The 15,167-nt window shown below is 56.2% G+C and overlaps 1 protein-coding gene across 1 annotated transcript in view; it reads right to left on the bottom strand.

Moving 5' to 3' along the window:
- Window positions 1–309: 309 nt before the first annotated feature.
- The window catches only part of GLP1R (glucagon like peptide 1 receptor), a 38,250-nt gene continuing 23,392 nt past the window's right edge, over window positions 310–15,167 (bottom strand). Inside the window, exons 7-13 of the mRNA XM_047796792.1 lie at window positions 15,055–15,167; window positions 9,051–9,111; window positions 8,455–8,524; window positions 8,257–8,345; window positions 7,802–7,940; window positions 6,929–6,970; window positions 310–2,170 (exon numbers count right to left, since the gene is read on the bottom strand). The exon at window positions 15,055–15,167 is cut by the window's right edge and continues 47 nt beyond it. Coding sequence (XP_047652748.1) covers window positions 2,003–2,170; window positions 6,929–6,970; window positions 7,802–7,940; window positions 8,257–8,345; window positions 8,455–8,524; window positions 9,051–9,111; window positions 15,055–15,167 — 682 coding nt within the window. The 3' untranslated portion in view covers window positions 310–2,002. The remainder of the gene's footprint in view (window positions 2,171–6,928; window positions 6,971–7,801; window positions 7,941–8,256; window positions 8,346–8,454; window positions 8,525–9,050; window positions 9,112–15,054) is intronic.

Here is a 15,167-nt window from a genome sequence, read left to right as displayed (position 1 = left end):
TTTCTTTGCTGCTGTATAGTGTATTAATGATTCTCAAAAATCTCCCTGTTTATCCAAGATGAAAACACTTGCACCAGAGCTGTATCCCCCCAACCACCCCATCGGCATTCTTCTCTCCCCCCCCCACCCACTCCAAAGAGAAAAACAAATGCATGATGCCTATTGGGATGCCTTATTCTGAGGAGGCGGGAGTGTCTCCCCTCCCCACCTCTCTGCACTTCCTCAGTCAAGGAGGCTGTCTGCACAATCCCCTTCTTTAGCCTGAGGTTCAACTTCCCTATTAACAGAGACACAACACTTCACTGAAGCTGAAGTAAAAGAAATTTTCTGCTTGATGTGTTTTATATCCCATTATGATTTTGCCTGCACATCACATGCCTCTCTGAGGGGCAGAGGAGAATGTGTCTGGCACAAGGCTTTGAGGGAGGGTCCCCCCACTACTCAAAAAGCAGAAGGGAAGACAAGATCCATTCATAAGGGGATTCACCCAAAGACTCCTGCTCTGCCCTCCCAGGAGGTCCAGACTCCCAAGAGTTCTCTCCTGCTCTGGAAACTTCCTCTACGTCCAGGAACTCAACTGTGAACCTCCAGCTCTTCCCCCTTTGTCTGGGTCTCTGCAGGGGGGCTGTGTGTCTGCCTTCCCACCGTGACTGTGGCAGGATTGATAGGTTTTCCCTGTCTAGCTTCTCAGATGCTCATTAGTTATGGGCCGAGACTGGAGGCAGGTCGTACATTAAATAGCTCAAAGTATGGATGAGTCAAATCAATAACTACCCCACTCACTCCAACAGCATCCCGGCCACCACCATGATTTGGTGCTTACTTCCATTGGATGGGAGAGAGCAGAATCGCACATTTGCACATACAGAGCATTTGCCACAGTAAAGACCGATGAATAAAGTATATACAAGCTCTCAAGTAGGGGGATTGGCAAGGGAAAAAAACCAAGGGCTGGGGAAACCGACTCCATGGTGACAGTGGGAGCGGGGATTCCTGGAAGAGGCTCTTCTTGGTCACAGGCCCTAAAGCTAGAGGGCGCACCCAAACTCCCCGCAAGACGCATCGTCTGATCACGAATGAAAAGCCTTTCCATTGAGAGGTGGGGGCCATCTCTCCTGACCCTCTGGGTTGCCAACAGTATTATGTAATCTACACGCCCAATGTAGACATTCCTAGAGTCCCCTAGGTGAGCCCTAGAAGATTCTCAAGCTCCTCTAGGATAGAAATCAGAGCTCATTCCCCAGGCTGGGCTCCGTGGAAGTGGGCCTGACCTGGTTCCCTGGGCGTGGTGGGAGCAGGCCCCAAAGCAACCCCAATACCAGGGAAGTGGGTTCCAGAAGAGAAAACTTTCAGGCACCTTCTCAATGTTCATTTTCAACACCACCCCCAGCCATTTCTAGAAAGCCCCACCCCTCAAAGACAAGCTGGGTGGTGGGATGAGGGGACCAGATGGGGGAAACATGCGACCTGGACGTGTGTCCAGCGTCCCTTCCTGAGGAGGCCAACAGGGTGGTGACCCCGACCGGGGGCAGGCGCTGTTGGCTCACTGCCCAAGCTCCGGGTTTGGCTGAGGTGAAGTCCGCCCCTTTCAGAACCACGTCCGCTTGCAAGCACCCAGCCCGCTAATAAGCCATTGACCTTGAGTTTGAGTCTGGGGCTGATTTGCTGCTCTGTCTGGGGGAACCCCAGGGGCCTTGTGGCTTAACAGGAAGAAATCCTCCTCATTTTAGCAGCAATTTTTTTTCCCTCTCTTCCCGCCACAGTGATTAAATTAACAGGCTGCTTCTCCTCGGAGAAAATGTGTCCACGGGTCCCAGGAGGCGCTGCCCATTTGCCCGTCTGATGGGTGTGGGAGGGGAAAGCAGTGAAGTGGGGAAGTTTGTGTGTGCGCCTGTGTCACTCCCCACCCCACTCCACTGCCCCCATCCCCGGGAGGGTCTCTCCCACCTGCAGTGGCTGCCCAGCCAGCAGCGAGACCACGAGAAGGGCAGGTGCCAGAGTCTTAGCTGCAGGAGGCCTGGCAGGATGCTGAGTACACACTGCTGCCCACCGTGGCCCCGCAGCTTAGGCTGCTGGTGGGACACTTGAAGGGCTTCATGCTGCTGTCCCTCTGGATGTGCAGGTGCTCCAGCCGCCAGCGCTCCCAGCTCTTCCGAAACTCCATCTGGACCTTCCATGGAAAAAGGAGGGAAGCAAGAGCCGTCATGCAAACCAACTGCCTACAGAACGGCCCCGTTATTACATTAGGAGGGCAGGGGAAAAATCCGCTGCCTTATATTCAGAGACACAAGTCAAGGCCTTCAGGCGCCTAAATTAATATCCCAATAAAATTGTTTCTTGTTGTCTCCTATCTTCTGCCTCTTCTCGGGAGAGAAATGGGCTTGATGATCTAATTGGTCTCTTCCATCTCTATATTCTGTGACTCAGCTAAGTACCTTTTACGATCCATCACAGTATTATTATTTAATGGAAGAGAATGAGTGACAGAGAGATACGGGGAGACGGGAGAGAGAAGAAATGAGGAGAGAATCTGACTTCAGAGCCCTCTCCCTGCTTCCCTGTGGACCGAGCACACCCCGACTCCTCACGGTGCGCCAACGAGACCTTTCTGAACTCCCTGGGGGCTTTTACCCCGGCCCCGGTGCCTCTTGCGGGAGGAAGCAAAAGGGCTGGGACTAGTAGCAGCAGTGGGGAAGGGGCTGCGGACACGGGCTTTTCTGCCTGGATTAGACCTAAGTCCATCCAGGACCTGGTCCCCACCCACAGAGGATGCGGCCCAGGTGAATTCAGCCAAGAATCCCTGCTGTGCTGGGCTCAGCCCTTCCCTCCAGGAAAAGCCTTCTGGAGAGGGCTGATGCTCGGAGACCAGGTTGCTGGGGCAGAAAGACAAGTGACCGCAGAGCCCCAGTCACTGGAGAGCTCATGGCAGTGCCAGGGCTCCTTGTGACGGCCCATGACTCTGGTTCCCCAGATGGGCTGCTGGCATCTGCACAGCCAGCCCAGGGCATCTTTCCATACATTTGCTTTTCAGAGCTTCTTTGATGCCTCTCACCCTTGTCCCAGGCCTCCCCATGCCAGGACGCCTGGGCCTGAGCTCTCCCTCTCAGGCCCCAGCCCCCAGCAGCTGTGGGTAGGCGGCTCACTGCCAATGCCCCGTCAGTCCCTGGGCAAACATCCCTCTCCTCCCCCTGCAGGACTGCCATCCATCTAGCTAAGCCCAGTGAGATGCCTGGCGTGGCTGCATGCCATGCCTTAAAAGAACTTTTTCAGCTTCTCAGTGAAGCTGAGACAGCCCAGAGCCTGCCTATGGGATGGCCCCAGTATCCCGGACAGAATCATGGGGATCAGGCTTGGATACGGGAGGGAGGCCAAGCAGACAGCAGCCCTGGCTCCCTGCTCTGAGCCAGCTTACAACCCCGGGGAGCCCATGTGGTGTGTGTGTGCTGACAGCTGGGCTGAGGACAGACGCCTGAGGCAGTGGTGGCCTCTGCTTGTGCAGCAGCAGGAAGGCCAGCCCTTAACTGGGGAGCGGGGGAGGGAGACGGTCACGTCCGTGGGAAGCTACCTCAGGGCCGTGGAGGTCTCCTGGATGCAGCAGGAAATCAGACAGGACAGGGACCTGCCTCCAAGGTCCTCTGGCCGGGCACCAGGCCAGGCTCTGGGATATGGGGGGAGTTGGTAAAGCTCATTCACCTGCACTGACACTTGGGCAGAGAAGTGGTGATCACCCCAGTCACACAGCCAGGTAGAAGCGGAACTGGAACCAGCACTCAGGCTCCTGAGTCTCAAGGGCCACGGCAAAGCCACCCCCAGGCCTTCCCCACCCTGTGCCCCCTCCCCTCCCACTGGCAGCTGGTGCAGATCTTGGCAGCCATGCAGGACCAATGCCAGGGTCAAAAGTACCTGGCATCACCATGGCAACCCTGGGTCTGGAGAACGGCGCCCATGGACAGAGATCTCAGGCCCAGGAGCCACACTGTTTTTGTGGCCCAGTGATGGTGACACGTGCCTGGAGGAGCCAGGGCAGTGCGTCTAAACAAGGACCTCTGAGCGGGGTCTCCTGGACCCCATGGCACAAGCCTAGGAGAGCCCTCGGCGGGAGGCCAGCTGGGGATCTGGTGATTCTCATACTTCAACATCTGCCCGGGAGGTTTTTCATGAGGACTCAGACGCTGGGGAGAATCAGGGCCACACATCCCGCTGCCTCTGCTGGTCCAGAGAGCACAGGATGAGGCCCGAGTGTCCTCTACACTCACCTACCCTCCTTCCTGGCCCCACCCAACACTGAGCCTGGAGAGCCCCTGAGACCCACCCGTGGGAACAGCCAGACCCACTTATAAGTCACCCTTTAATCGGCGCTGCCCTCCCATCCCTGCCCAGCGGGCCTGAAGCATTAGTGAGGCCCCCTCCCCTGGCCTAGCAGCTCCATTGCCTTCTAGCTGTGGAACTGGGGCTGTTCATGTCACTTTGCTGAGCCTTAGTTTTCTCATCTGTAGAATGGAGATAATCCTGCCACCAGGATTGGAGGCAATAAGACACTTGGGCACATTATACACTGGCAGCACCCAGGAAAGGTCAATTCCTCTCCCTTTTAGAGATCGGAAGGCCATGGGCTCCAAGCTGATTCTTCCATAGGAGGCCAGTTCAGGGGACTGGGGAGCCTCAGGGACAGACAGGGGCGCACTCTGCCTCCCTGTCACCAGGCCCCCTTTTGTCTCTGCAGCGTCCTGTGCAGTGTCCAGGCTCTGGGAGTGGCTGAATACTGGGATGATGGCTACATAACCGCTCCTGCTTCTGGAGGATCTGAGAGGTGGTGGGGGCACCTTTCTTCATGCCAGGCAGCACTGAGCGGGGCTGGGTGAGCCTCAGCGCCTGCCTCGAAGGACGGCTGTGCTCGGCTCTCCCTGCCCACCTCTTCCAGGCTCCACCTCATTTAACCCTCAAGAACCGCGGAGGTAGGCGTTGTTACCCACACTTCGTAGACAGAGAAACTGAGATTCAGAGTGGGTTTTCGACCTGTCCAGCATCACACAGCTCATTAAGTGATGGGGTGAAATACAAATCTGACTGTATTTTGAATGTGCTGACTCTAAGATCGCTGAGCTTAAACTGTCTCATCTGTAAAATGGGGCTTAACATCTGCTCCACAGGATTGGATATATAATTAAACACTTGAGCCCGTGGGCACTCAGCCAGCACTCAGGCAATGTTGTTTTCCTCCTTTTTATTTTTTATTGCTTTGTCTTTTATCTTTCTAGGGCCATACCCGCAGCATATGGAGGTTCCCAGGCCAGGGGTCCAATTGGAGCTGAAGCCGCCAGCCTATACCACAGCCACAGCAATGCTGGATCCTCAACCCACTGAGCAAGGCCAGGGATCAAACCCGCCTCCTCATGGACACTAGTCTGGCTCGCTAACCACCGAGCCACAATGGGAACTCCTGTTTTCCCCTCTTTTAGAGATCTGAAGTCTACATGATCCAAGCATTATTACTTCCATTTTGTAAATGAGGAAACTGAGGTTCTGAGTGGGCATGTGACCTGCCCAAAATCACACAGCTCGTTAAGCGATGGGGCCTGGATCAGAGCAGGAGCTGAAATCCGAGCCCGCACCGTTGCTTCTTTCCTGCGACATCACACTGCTTCTTGCAGCCATCTCACAGCTCCCTGACACACCGAGGCCCTCCCACAGCTCCCACTGTGTTCCCCACACTCAAAGCAAAAGTAAAGTTCGTGTTAATTCACGGACTCAAGATCTCCAAGCTCTAGGATCCCAGACTCAGCGACACAGAAGCCACACGAAGAGCGCCGGGCCTTTGAGGAGCGGTGTCCTGCAGCCGCACTAAGGCAAGCCCTGCCCTAGGCCTGAAGGGCTTTAACAAAGTCCTCAGTTTCCCCTCAGACTGTCGGGTGGGGGGAGGTTTGCCTCCACTTTCTTCCCAGTTGGGGTGAATCCTCTTGCCCAAGTGCTCTGGGGCTGCCCCTGAGACCCTCACTTGCTTTCCCTTCTGGAGGGAGTTGGGGAGAGGTGCTGTGTCACTTGTGATATCCAGTGTGAAGGCTTGGGGCTGCTTCTGCTCCAGCACAAAGCGGGGGACCCCGGAGCAAGGGACCTTTCCCAGGCACCCACAGACACAGACCCTCCTCTCAGGAGCCCCTCTTCCCAGAAGCCCCTCCTCCCAGGAGCTGACCATCTTGGGGGGTAGTTTCTGTCCTGCAGGGGCTGCAGGAGAGGGCATGGGGCTCAGCGAGAACCCTCTCCTCCCACCCCAGCCACCAGGACCCCACAGGAGGACACATCTTTCTCTGTGGTGGGTGGGGCTCTTGCACACACGAGTGTGCACACACACAGAAGGGTCCTTTCTCCTTTCAGTCAGAATTCATTTCAGTCCTGACTTTGCTCTATTTCCTGGCCACACTTAGGGCATGTTTCTGACTCTCTGATTTTCAATGTTCTCACATGTAAAAAAAAAAGAGTATCAAAAAGAATAGAATTTTAGCAGGGAAACTTGGGAGGGAGAGGCAGGGTCAGTTAAATGAGACGGGGATTGTTAAAGCCCCGAGGCTGTGACTTGTAACAGTCACCACCACCTGCTCATGCCGGACCCGCTCAACCTGAGGCTGCACCTTCCCAAGCTCATTTATGGTTAGGGCATGCCTGTGTGTGTGTGTGTGTGTGTGTGTGTGTGTGTGTGTGTGTGTGCCTATGTGTGTGTGTGAGAGAGAGACAGAGAGAGAGACAGAGAGAGAAAGAGGGAGGAAGAGGGAGAGAGAGACCCACGCGCAGGAAACAATACATGGACCAGATGCCTTGGATCTGGTGCCTCAGTGGGTGAGCAGGGTTTCAGAGGAAAAGGCTGACCGGAGTCGCAGGGCGCAGGGCCAGGACGGCCAGCCCGCCAGGCCCCACGCCCCGCCTGAGGCCTTACCTCGTTGTTGACGAAGCAGTACAAGATTGCCACCATCAGCCCCTGGAAACAAGAGTCAGGTCAGCCGGAGGAAGGGGAGGGAGGCAGCCAGGCAGGCCTGGTCTGAAGCTCCTGAGCTCCAGCCCCAACCTCCCCCTCCTTCAATGGGGCAGCCCAGGCAGACCCAGAAATGGGGGCTCAGAAACTGCAGAAGCTCCTCAACCCCCCTCTCCTTGAGGAGGCCTGACCTGGGAAAGTCCACCAGCTCTGAGCCCGGGAACTTGCCCTGCCCAGGGCTCCACACTTGTGATCCATTGGTGAGTGTGCACAAGTGTGTAAGTGCACACGTACGGGCCCACCTACTCTTGGCCATCCCAGAAGCTCCCCGAGTAGCCGGAGCCCGTTCCTTCCGTTTCTAGGCCCCCACTGACACGTGCAGCCCCCAGCGTCCTCAAGCGCTAGCGCGGTGGCTCAGTTCCTCGCTTTGGAAACGACATGACCTGGCAGATCCCATTTTAACATCTCTGAGCCTCATTTTCCTCCTCTGTAAAATGGGATAACCCTGCACAGCTCCTGGGACACCGTGAGGACTAACTGCATAGTGTGTGTAAAGCACGTGGCAGGGTGTCCACTGCCACCCCCAGGGTAGCAGCTGAATGGATGGCAGTTGCCCTCCAGGCTGGGTGCCCAAGGCAACATCTGGGAAGGCTTGTGGTCCAAGGTGCGTATAAAGATGGCTGGCCTGGACTCCGGCTCTGGGTCTGCTCCAAACATGTAACCCAGGGAAGGGCCACTGTGCCCCCCCTCCGCCAGGCCTTCAGGCTGCCCATCTGCATGTGGCGGCTGGTCTCCACTGCCCCACCCCCGCCCTGGACTGTCCAGCTGCAAAGTCACCTGGAAGGAGGTGAAGGAGAGCTCTGTGAACAGCTTGATGAAGCGCAGCATCCCCCGGGCGTGCTCGTCCATCACGAAGGCAAAGATGACCTCGTGGGTCCCCAGCAGCGGGATGAGCGTCAGTGTGGACTTGGCAAGCCTGAGGGTGGGGTGGGGGGCGTCATGCTGGACCTCTCCCGTGGACTCTTCTCCCCTTTCTGTGCCCCCCACCCCGCCGAGGCCTGGCATCTGGGTCACAAGACACCCTCTCCCACAAAATACCCTGGGACAGGCCGCCTGGAGGGGAGGAGGTAGAGGTGGAGCCCCCAGAAGCCCAGGGGCGGCCCAGGTACAGGGGTGAGGGCAAGGCCAGGGGTCCCGGGCCAGGCCTGGATGGAAGAAGAAAGTCATGTAGGGGTCCAAGCTCAGCACCCCAGGATCTGGGGGCCCCAGCAAAGGCAGCTCAGCTACATCACCTGCACTTGGTGTCCGTCTTGCACATGAGATTGGCCTTCAGTTTGGACACCACAATGCAGATGACCCGGACAAAGATGAGGAAGTTCACCTGCGGGGCAGAGGGGTACGTGGCTGAGGCCCTCTCAAGACGCCCACGCTCCCCCGTCCCCCCGACCTAGCACCACCCCAGGCCCACCAGCCCCCACAGCCTCACTCACCCCGATGGCAAAAAGAATGGGCAGCCGGATGATGAGCCAGTAGTTCATGTTTGAGTTCCTGGTCCAGCAGCTGGAAAGGGGAGACACAGGCACCTGGTTGCACACACAGGGGCAGCATGGGGGTACACGGATACATGGGGGTGTGCAAAGTGACACAAGAACCACAAACCTCGGCCACCAAGAGCCACCCCACAACCAGCCCCAAGATTCTCCCTCCCTTTGTCTCTTCCCCCCACCGCAGTCCTAAATACACAAGCCACACGCAGAGATACACACAGCCCCTTCACGAACTTATAATCACAGCCATGTGTGAACTGAGCATCATACACAAAATATTAGAAACATTTCATTTACAGCTGTTCCAGATAAACCTGTGGTGGGGGGGCACCACGGACCCCTAGACCCAGCACCTGCCATCACACCATCTGGGAAGGGGGAGGGGGGAGGTTAGGGAATTAAATCCATACATTACGCTCCCAGTCCCTCAGCTTATCTTTCCAACAGGCAGCAGCCGCTCCGCCCAGAGGCCAAGGAATCCCATGTGGTTTGAGGATGGGGACTTGGGGAAGCCCTCAGCCCTTGAGCAGGACACTCACCCTTCGTCCTCAAAGAGGTACTTGACGATGCCCCAGGGGATGACAAACAGCAGGGGGACACCTACAAAGAGAGAGGGAACAAGAGAGGGGAGAGGGGCTGGCAGGCCTGAGCCCTGAGCCGCTGCTGGTACACCGGGAGGCCCCACCAGCCCACAGCCCCTCTCCCTGCGTGGCCCCCAAACCGCACTTGCAGGCACGTATGGAACTAGGCTGGTCTGAGCGCTGGGGAGAACAAGGCGGCAGGGGCCACTCACCCCAGAGCCCCGGCCTCATCCTGAGAGAGAGGCTCCCACTGCACTGGGGCAGGCGGCCAGGCACACTGTCAACCGTCCTGGTTGAATCACAAGGACAAAGACACCCCAGTGGCCATGTTGTAGGGAGGACATACTGAATGAGAGGGGAACAGGCCAACTCTCTGATGCCACCTGCCCCAGCCTCGCCCACGTGCAGTCTCAGTCGACACCTCCGGCACAGGAAGCCCCTCCAGGCACCTTTTCTACCCCTTTGTGCACTTGCGCCTGGCTGGGCTGAAGCCTGGAGCAAAGACAGGAGCCCCATCCTTGGTGATGACAGCCCAGCTAACCCTGCATGGTGGCCAGAGTAACAGCAGTGACAACAACAACGCTTCCCACCTGGCTGAGGCCTGATGGTGTGGTCCCCACCCCTGGTATTCACACGCTGGTGAGACCCACATTATATCCATTGTATTGGTATCTGTGTGACCAATAACACATGCTGAGGTGACAGCATGTCGCTTCTGAGATGAAGCTGTAAAAGACTGTCTTAAAAGGTTATGAGAGGCTTGTCCTGGGCTCTCTCTCTCTTAATCTGATCACTTGCCCTGGGGGGACACCAGGTGTGGTGTCAAGAGGGCACTCAACACCTGGGGAGAAGGCCCTGTGGTGAGGAATGGAGGCCTGGCCTGAGCTTCCCACCAGCAACCTTGAGAGTGAGTTCGGAAGTGGATTCTCCAGTCGGTGAAGCCTTGAGATGAGAGCAACCCTGGCTGACAGCTCGACTGCACTTGTCTCAGAGGTCCTGAGCTTGAGAAGTGCAGCACAGTAAACCTAGAATTCTGACCATAGCAACTGCAAGATATAATTGTTGCTTTAGGCAGCTAAGTGTGGCACCGTTTGTTATACAGCAACAGGTAACAACTACACCGGCTTCCTGTTCCTTGAGGATAGAGCCTCACTCACCTGCAGAGCCTCAGTGCCTATCTCACCCTGGGAGCTAAGTATGTGTTTTATAATTTTATTTCATTTTTATTTTTGTCTTTTTAGGGCCACACCCATAGCATATGAGAGTTCCCAGGCTAGGGGTGGAATCAGAGCTGTAGCTGCTGGTCTATATGCCACAGCCACAGCAACGTGGGACCAGAACCACATTTGCAACTTACACCACAGCTCGTGGCAACAACCCACTGAGCAAGGCCAAGGATCAAACTCACATCCGCATGGATACTAGGTGAGTTCGTTGCTGCTGAGCCATGATGTGAACTCCTCAATATGTGCTTATTGACTTAAAATTGGATTGTTCATGAGTTCCCACTGTGGTGCAGTGGATTAAGAATCTGACTGCAGGAGTTCCCAGTGTGACTCACTGGGTTAAGAACCGGACATAGTTTCCATGAGGATGCAGGTTCGATCCCTGGCCTCATTCAGTGGGTTAAGGATCCGGTGTTGCTGCAAGCTGTGGCATACATTGCAGATGCAGCTCGGATGCGGTGTTGCTATGGCTGTGACGTAGGCCAGCAGCTGCATCTCCAATTCAACCCCTAGCCTGGGAACTTCCACATGCTGCAAGTGTGGCTAGAAAAAGAAAAAGAAAAAAAAAAAAAAGCAACTACATAAGAATCCAACTGCAGCAGCTCCGCTCACTGCAGAGGTGTGGGTTCAATCTCCCATGTAGGTCACAGCTGTGGCTTGGAGTCAGTCCCTGGCTTGGGAACTTCCTATGCTGCAGGTGCAGCCAGGAAAAAAAAAAAATGGGATTGTCTGTGCTCATGCAACAGCTGAGGAGATGGATCAGCAGCTCAGAAGGACACAAGTGGGACAAGGATATATGACCATAATCTATGCCCATGCCTGCCACCCTCAAGGGCTTTCTGCACCAACTCTCTCCATGCTGTCTCTATCGGTGCCCCTCTCAGGGATGGAGGGGTGGGTATCTTGAGGGGGAAAAGTGGGCAGAGTAAGGTGTGTGGACACACAGTGTGTGTGTGGGGGGGGGGGGGGCATATGTATGCATGGGTGGCTTCTGTGGTGGGGGGTCTCCCCCAGAAGCACATTTCCAGGGCAGAGCCCACTTCATCACCTTTCCTGTCACCATCATCCACACCCTCAGCGCATGCTGATGTCGCTCACTTGTAGCTCCCGGGTGGCTCATATGCCTGGGGCTACTGTGCCTGATGGTACAGACAGGGATGGAGGAGGCAGGCAGCGCAGCTCACAGCCGGCCAGCATTCTTCATCGGCTCTCTCTCTCTCCCTGGCCAGTTTTTTGACTGTGCCTGTGGCATGTGGAAGTCCCCAGGCCAGGGATTGAACCCTTGCCATAGCAGTAACAATACTGGATCCTTAACCACTAGGCCACTAGAGAATCCCCCTTCACCATTTATTTTTATTCTGTGATGCTTTAGTAATAGATCTTTTTTTTTTTTTTTTTTGATCTTTTCTAGGGCCGCACCTGTGGCATATGGAGGTTCCCAGGCTAGGGTCTAATTGGAGCTGTTGCTGCCAGCCTGCGCCAGAGCCGCAGCAATGCCAGATCTGAGCCGCATCTGCCACCTACACCACAGCTCACGGCAATGCTGGATCCTTAACCCCCTGAGCGAGGCCAGGGATCGAATCCACAACCTCATGGTTCCTAGTTGGATTCAGTTCTGCTGTGCCACAATGGGAACTCCTAGTAACAGATCTTCATGAGACTGGACAAGGGGCAATGGCCTCTAGAAAGCCCAGCTCATGGTACAGAGCTTGCGACACACAGGACACCCAGTGGGGGTGGGGGGGACTGGCATATGCACACTGTGGTATATGGAGTGGCTGGCCAGTGGGGACCTGCTGTCTAGCACAGGGGACTCTCCCAAATGTTCTGTGATAACCTACGTGGGAAAAGAATCTGAAAGAGAATGGATGTGTGCACGGGTATAACTGAATCACTTTGTTGTACAGCAGCAATGATCACAACTTTATAAATCACCTACACTTCAATAAAACTTTAAAAATGGAAACAAAGAGATGTCCAGTGAGAATGGAATGAATGGATGAATGGATGAATGAATAAGTTAATGTATCAGTGAGAGAAGGACAGCGATCCAGGCAAACACGTGCCAGTGCCCGGAGCCACCCACGTGCACGGACACCTCTGTCTTGTCCTCCCCAGCTGCTCGCTGTCCTTTGAGACCCCACTCCAGGACTGGCGAGCGCATTCATGTTATCAGCCAGACCTGGTGAGCTTCATTCATTGATCAGCGTCTCCTTAACAAAGTCTTTACAAAGGCAGGCACAGCTCTGCAGCACACAAACATTCCACACTCCCTGCTGGCTTCATCTTTCTCCCATTTAGAAAATCAACCAAACAGGCTGGAGAAAAAAAGCTTGAATTAAGACACAGAGAGCTGGCTCCAAGAGATACTGATGCCTTCGTGCATCGCTTGCACCCATCCTCCTTGTGGTGGGCTACAGGGGCAACTGGCCGCTCGTGGACGGCAGCAGAAGCTGACCTGCCTTTGGGGGACTCCCCCCATGGGTCTGAGTCCTAATTTTAATTATTTTATTTTATTATTTATTTTTTTCGTCTTTTTGCTATTTCTTTGGGCCGCTCCAGCGGCATATGGAGGTTCCCAGGCTAGGGGTTGAATCGGAGGCGTAGCCACCGGCCCAGGCCAGAGCCACAGCAACGCGGGATCCGAGCCGTGTCTGCAACCTACACCACAGCTCACGGCAACACCGGATCGTCAACCCACTGAGCAAGGGCAGGGACCGAACCCGCAACCTCATGGTTCCTAGTCGGATTCGTTAACCGCTGCGCCACGACGGGAACTCCCTAATTTTAATTCTTATGTTTGCCTATGAAGCTAAAAGTTGTTTCCCAAGCATCCCAAGCCTCCCAACTTGGGCCAAGCCTCCTGGTCTCACAAGAGTGTTCTGAGCTCACCGTGAACCTCTTTCTCTGATCTTTGGTCTCTGACTCTCTGTCTCTCCCTGCATCTCCTCATTGCAATTCCTCAAGAAAAGGATGTTCTGATTGGGAAGTGGGGGGGGGGTGGCGGTGGTCCTGCCCTCCTGCTCCCTCAGACTCTGAGCCCCAAGGTGGGGCATGAGGTGGTGGGAAGGGACTGGCACCTCTTCCCCATTTCCCACTCAGAGACTTCCAGGACACTGTGTGCCCCCCAGCCCCTGCCTTCCACCAGCCACCCACTCTCCTCCGCACTCAGCACAGCATCTCTTTGATTGTTTCTGCACTCCCATCACCATGGTGAAAGCACTACAGCGCTGACGCTATTTCCCAGAATGGACAGAGACGGTCCCCCACCCTGAGGACAGCTCCCCTCCATGGCCTAACTCTGCCCCCACTCCCAGATAGGCTGCAGGGCTTCCCAGCTGCCTACTGCCTGCTTAGCGGCCCTTGGCCTTCGCAGGATGAAGAGGCCTTGGAGGGAAGGGCCAGGCCCTGGTCAAGGAGGGAGGAAGGGTAGGAGCAGGGAGCTAGGTGCAGAGGCCAGGCCCAGCTGCCCACAAGTGCGGAAGCTGGAGCTTACTCGGCAGGCCTTAGGAGACGAAAGAGATGCAGTGCAGGCCAGAGAACATTGCATGGCAGGCAGGGTGGCCCAGGGCCTGGGAGTCGGGAGGCCTGGTGCCGATGCCTGCTCTCTGTAAGGCCCTGCGCTCCAGACACTGATCACATTCAAGCCCCTTGAGGCGTGCTTCCGCAATTGAGCCGGTTCAGAACCAAGCAGCCGAAGAGCATGGGCAACGAGGGGTGACATGTGAGGATGTGGGCAGTAGGGTTGAGAGGGCTAAACAGAGCCAGGGGCTGGCAACCTGCAGCAGCTTCCCAAGGGGCGCGCCGGACCAGGCGGGGCCTTGCAAAAGCTCGGGGCCGCAGCCAGTCCAGGAAGGAGCGTGGAGGTCCCTGGAGGTCGGGGGCGGCCTGAGGCAGGTGAGTGGAGGAAGGAGCAGAGGGAGTGAAAGAGTGGCAGGAGGCAGCGCAAGACGCCCGGAGACAGGGCCTGCCCCCGGCTCCACTGCCGTGGGCCCCTCCAGAGGCAGCGTTGTTGCAGCTGTTTCTGGGGTAGCTGGGTAGAGGTGGGGGGCTGCTAGGGTGGGTGTCTCAGTCCCAGCCCCCACCCACCCCTATTCTCATCGGAATCCCCTATGGTGAGAGGCCAAAGCACAACCAGAAATGTTCCAGCAAAAAAAAAAGACACAATGGTTCTTGGCAAACTTTTTTGGCTAGAACATTTCCAGCTGGGCTCCAGGCACATCCAGGGTCCACCCTTTCCTTAGCTGGCTTCCAGCCCACCCTCCAGCCTTCCTCGGCTCTCCTCTGAGCCCTCCTCTTCATCATCATGTGACAGCGCCACAGCCCCTCAGTCCCCACCCCGGGGTTCCCCACCCTGAGGCCCAGAACTCTCCATTTCCCTCAGGGGCTGGGGTGTCCAGGACTGGATGGGGGCTCCATCTTCAAAGGGTCTTAGGAGGAGGTGCCTTTGAGGTGGTGCCTTGATGGCCCATGGTGTGTGTCATGTATCAGGCCACAGGGTGAAGGGCTCCACTTCCATTAAGGAAGGAGAGTCAGGCAAGGTAAGGGTGAATGGTGACTTGAGAGGCCCATGGGCAGCGCGCCCTGGGCCCAGGAGGGGGTTCTACAGGGGGCCCCGCCCCTTGGCCCAGCCCTGTGTTCTGAGGACCGAGTTGCCTTCCTGGGGTAGCCTGAAGGCAGCCGTTCCAAGAGGGGTCAGGGTCTCCCACCCCCTGGGCCACAACGGTGGGCCTTACCCCAGCCTATGCTCAGGTAGAGCCTGAAGATGCGCTGCTCCGAGAAGACGGACAGGGCCAGCAGCGTGTACAGGTACACCCCCTCCACCAGCAGCCAGAAGTAGTTGGCCGCC

This window comes from Phacochoerus africanus, chromosome 9 (assembly GCF_016906955.1).
Source record: "Phacochoerus africanus isolate WHEZ1 chromosome 9, ROS_Pafr_v1, whole genome shotgun sequence".
Taxonomy (NCBI): Eukaryota; Metazoa; Chordata; class Mammalia; order Artiodactyla; family Suidae; genus Phacochoerus; species Phacochoerus africanus.
This window is presented reverse-complemented; position numbering and strand designations above follow the sequence as displayed.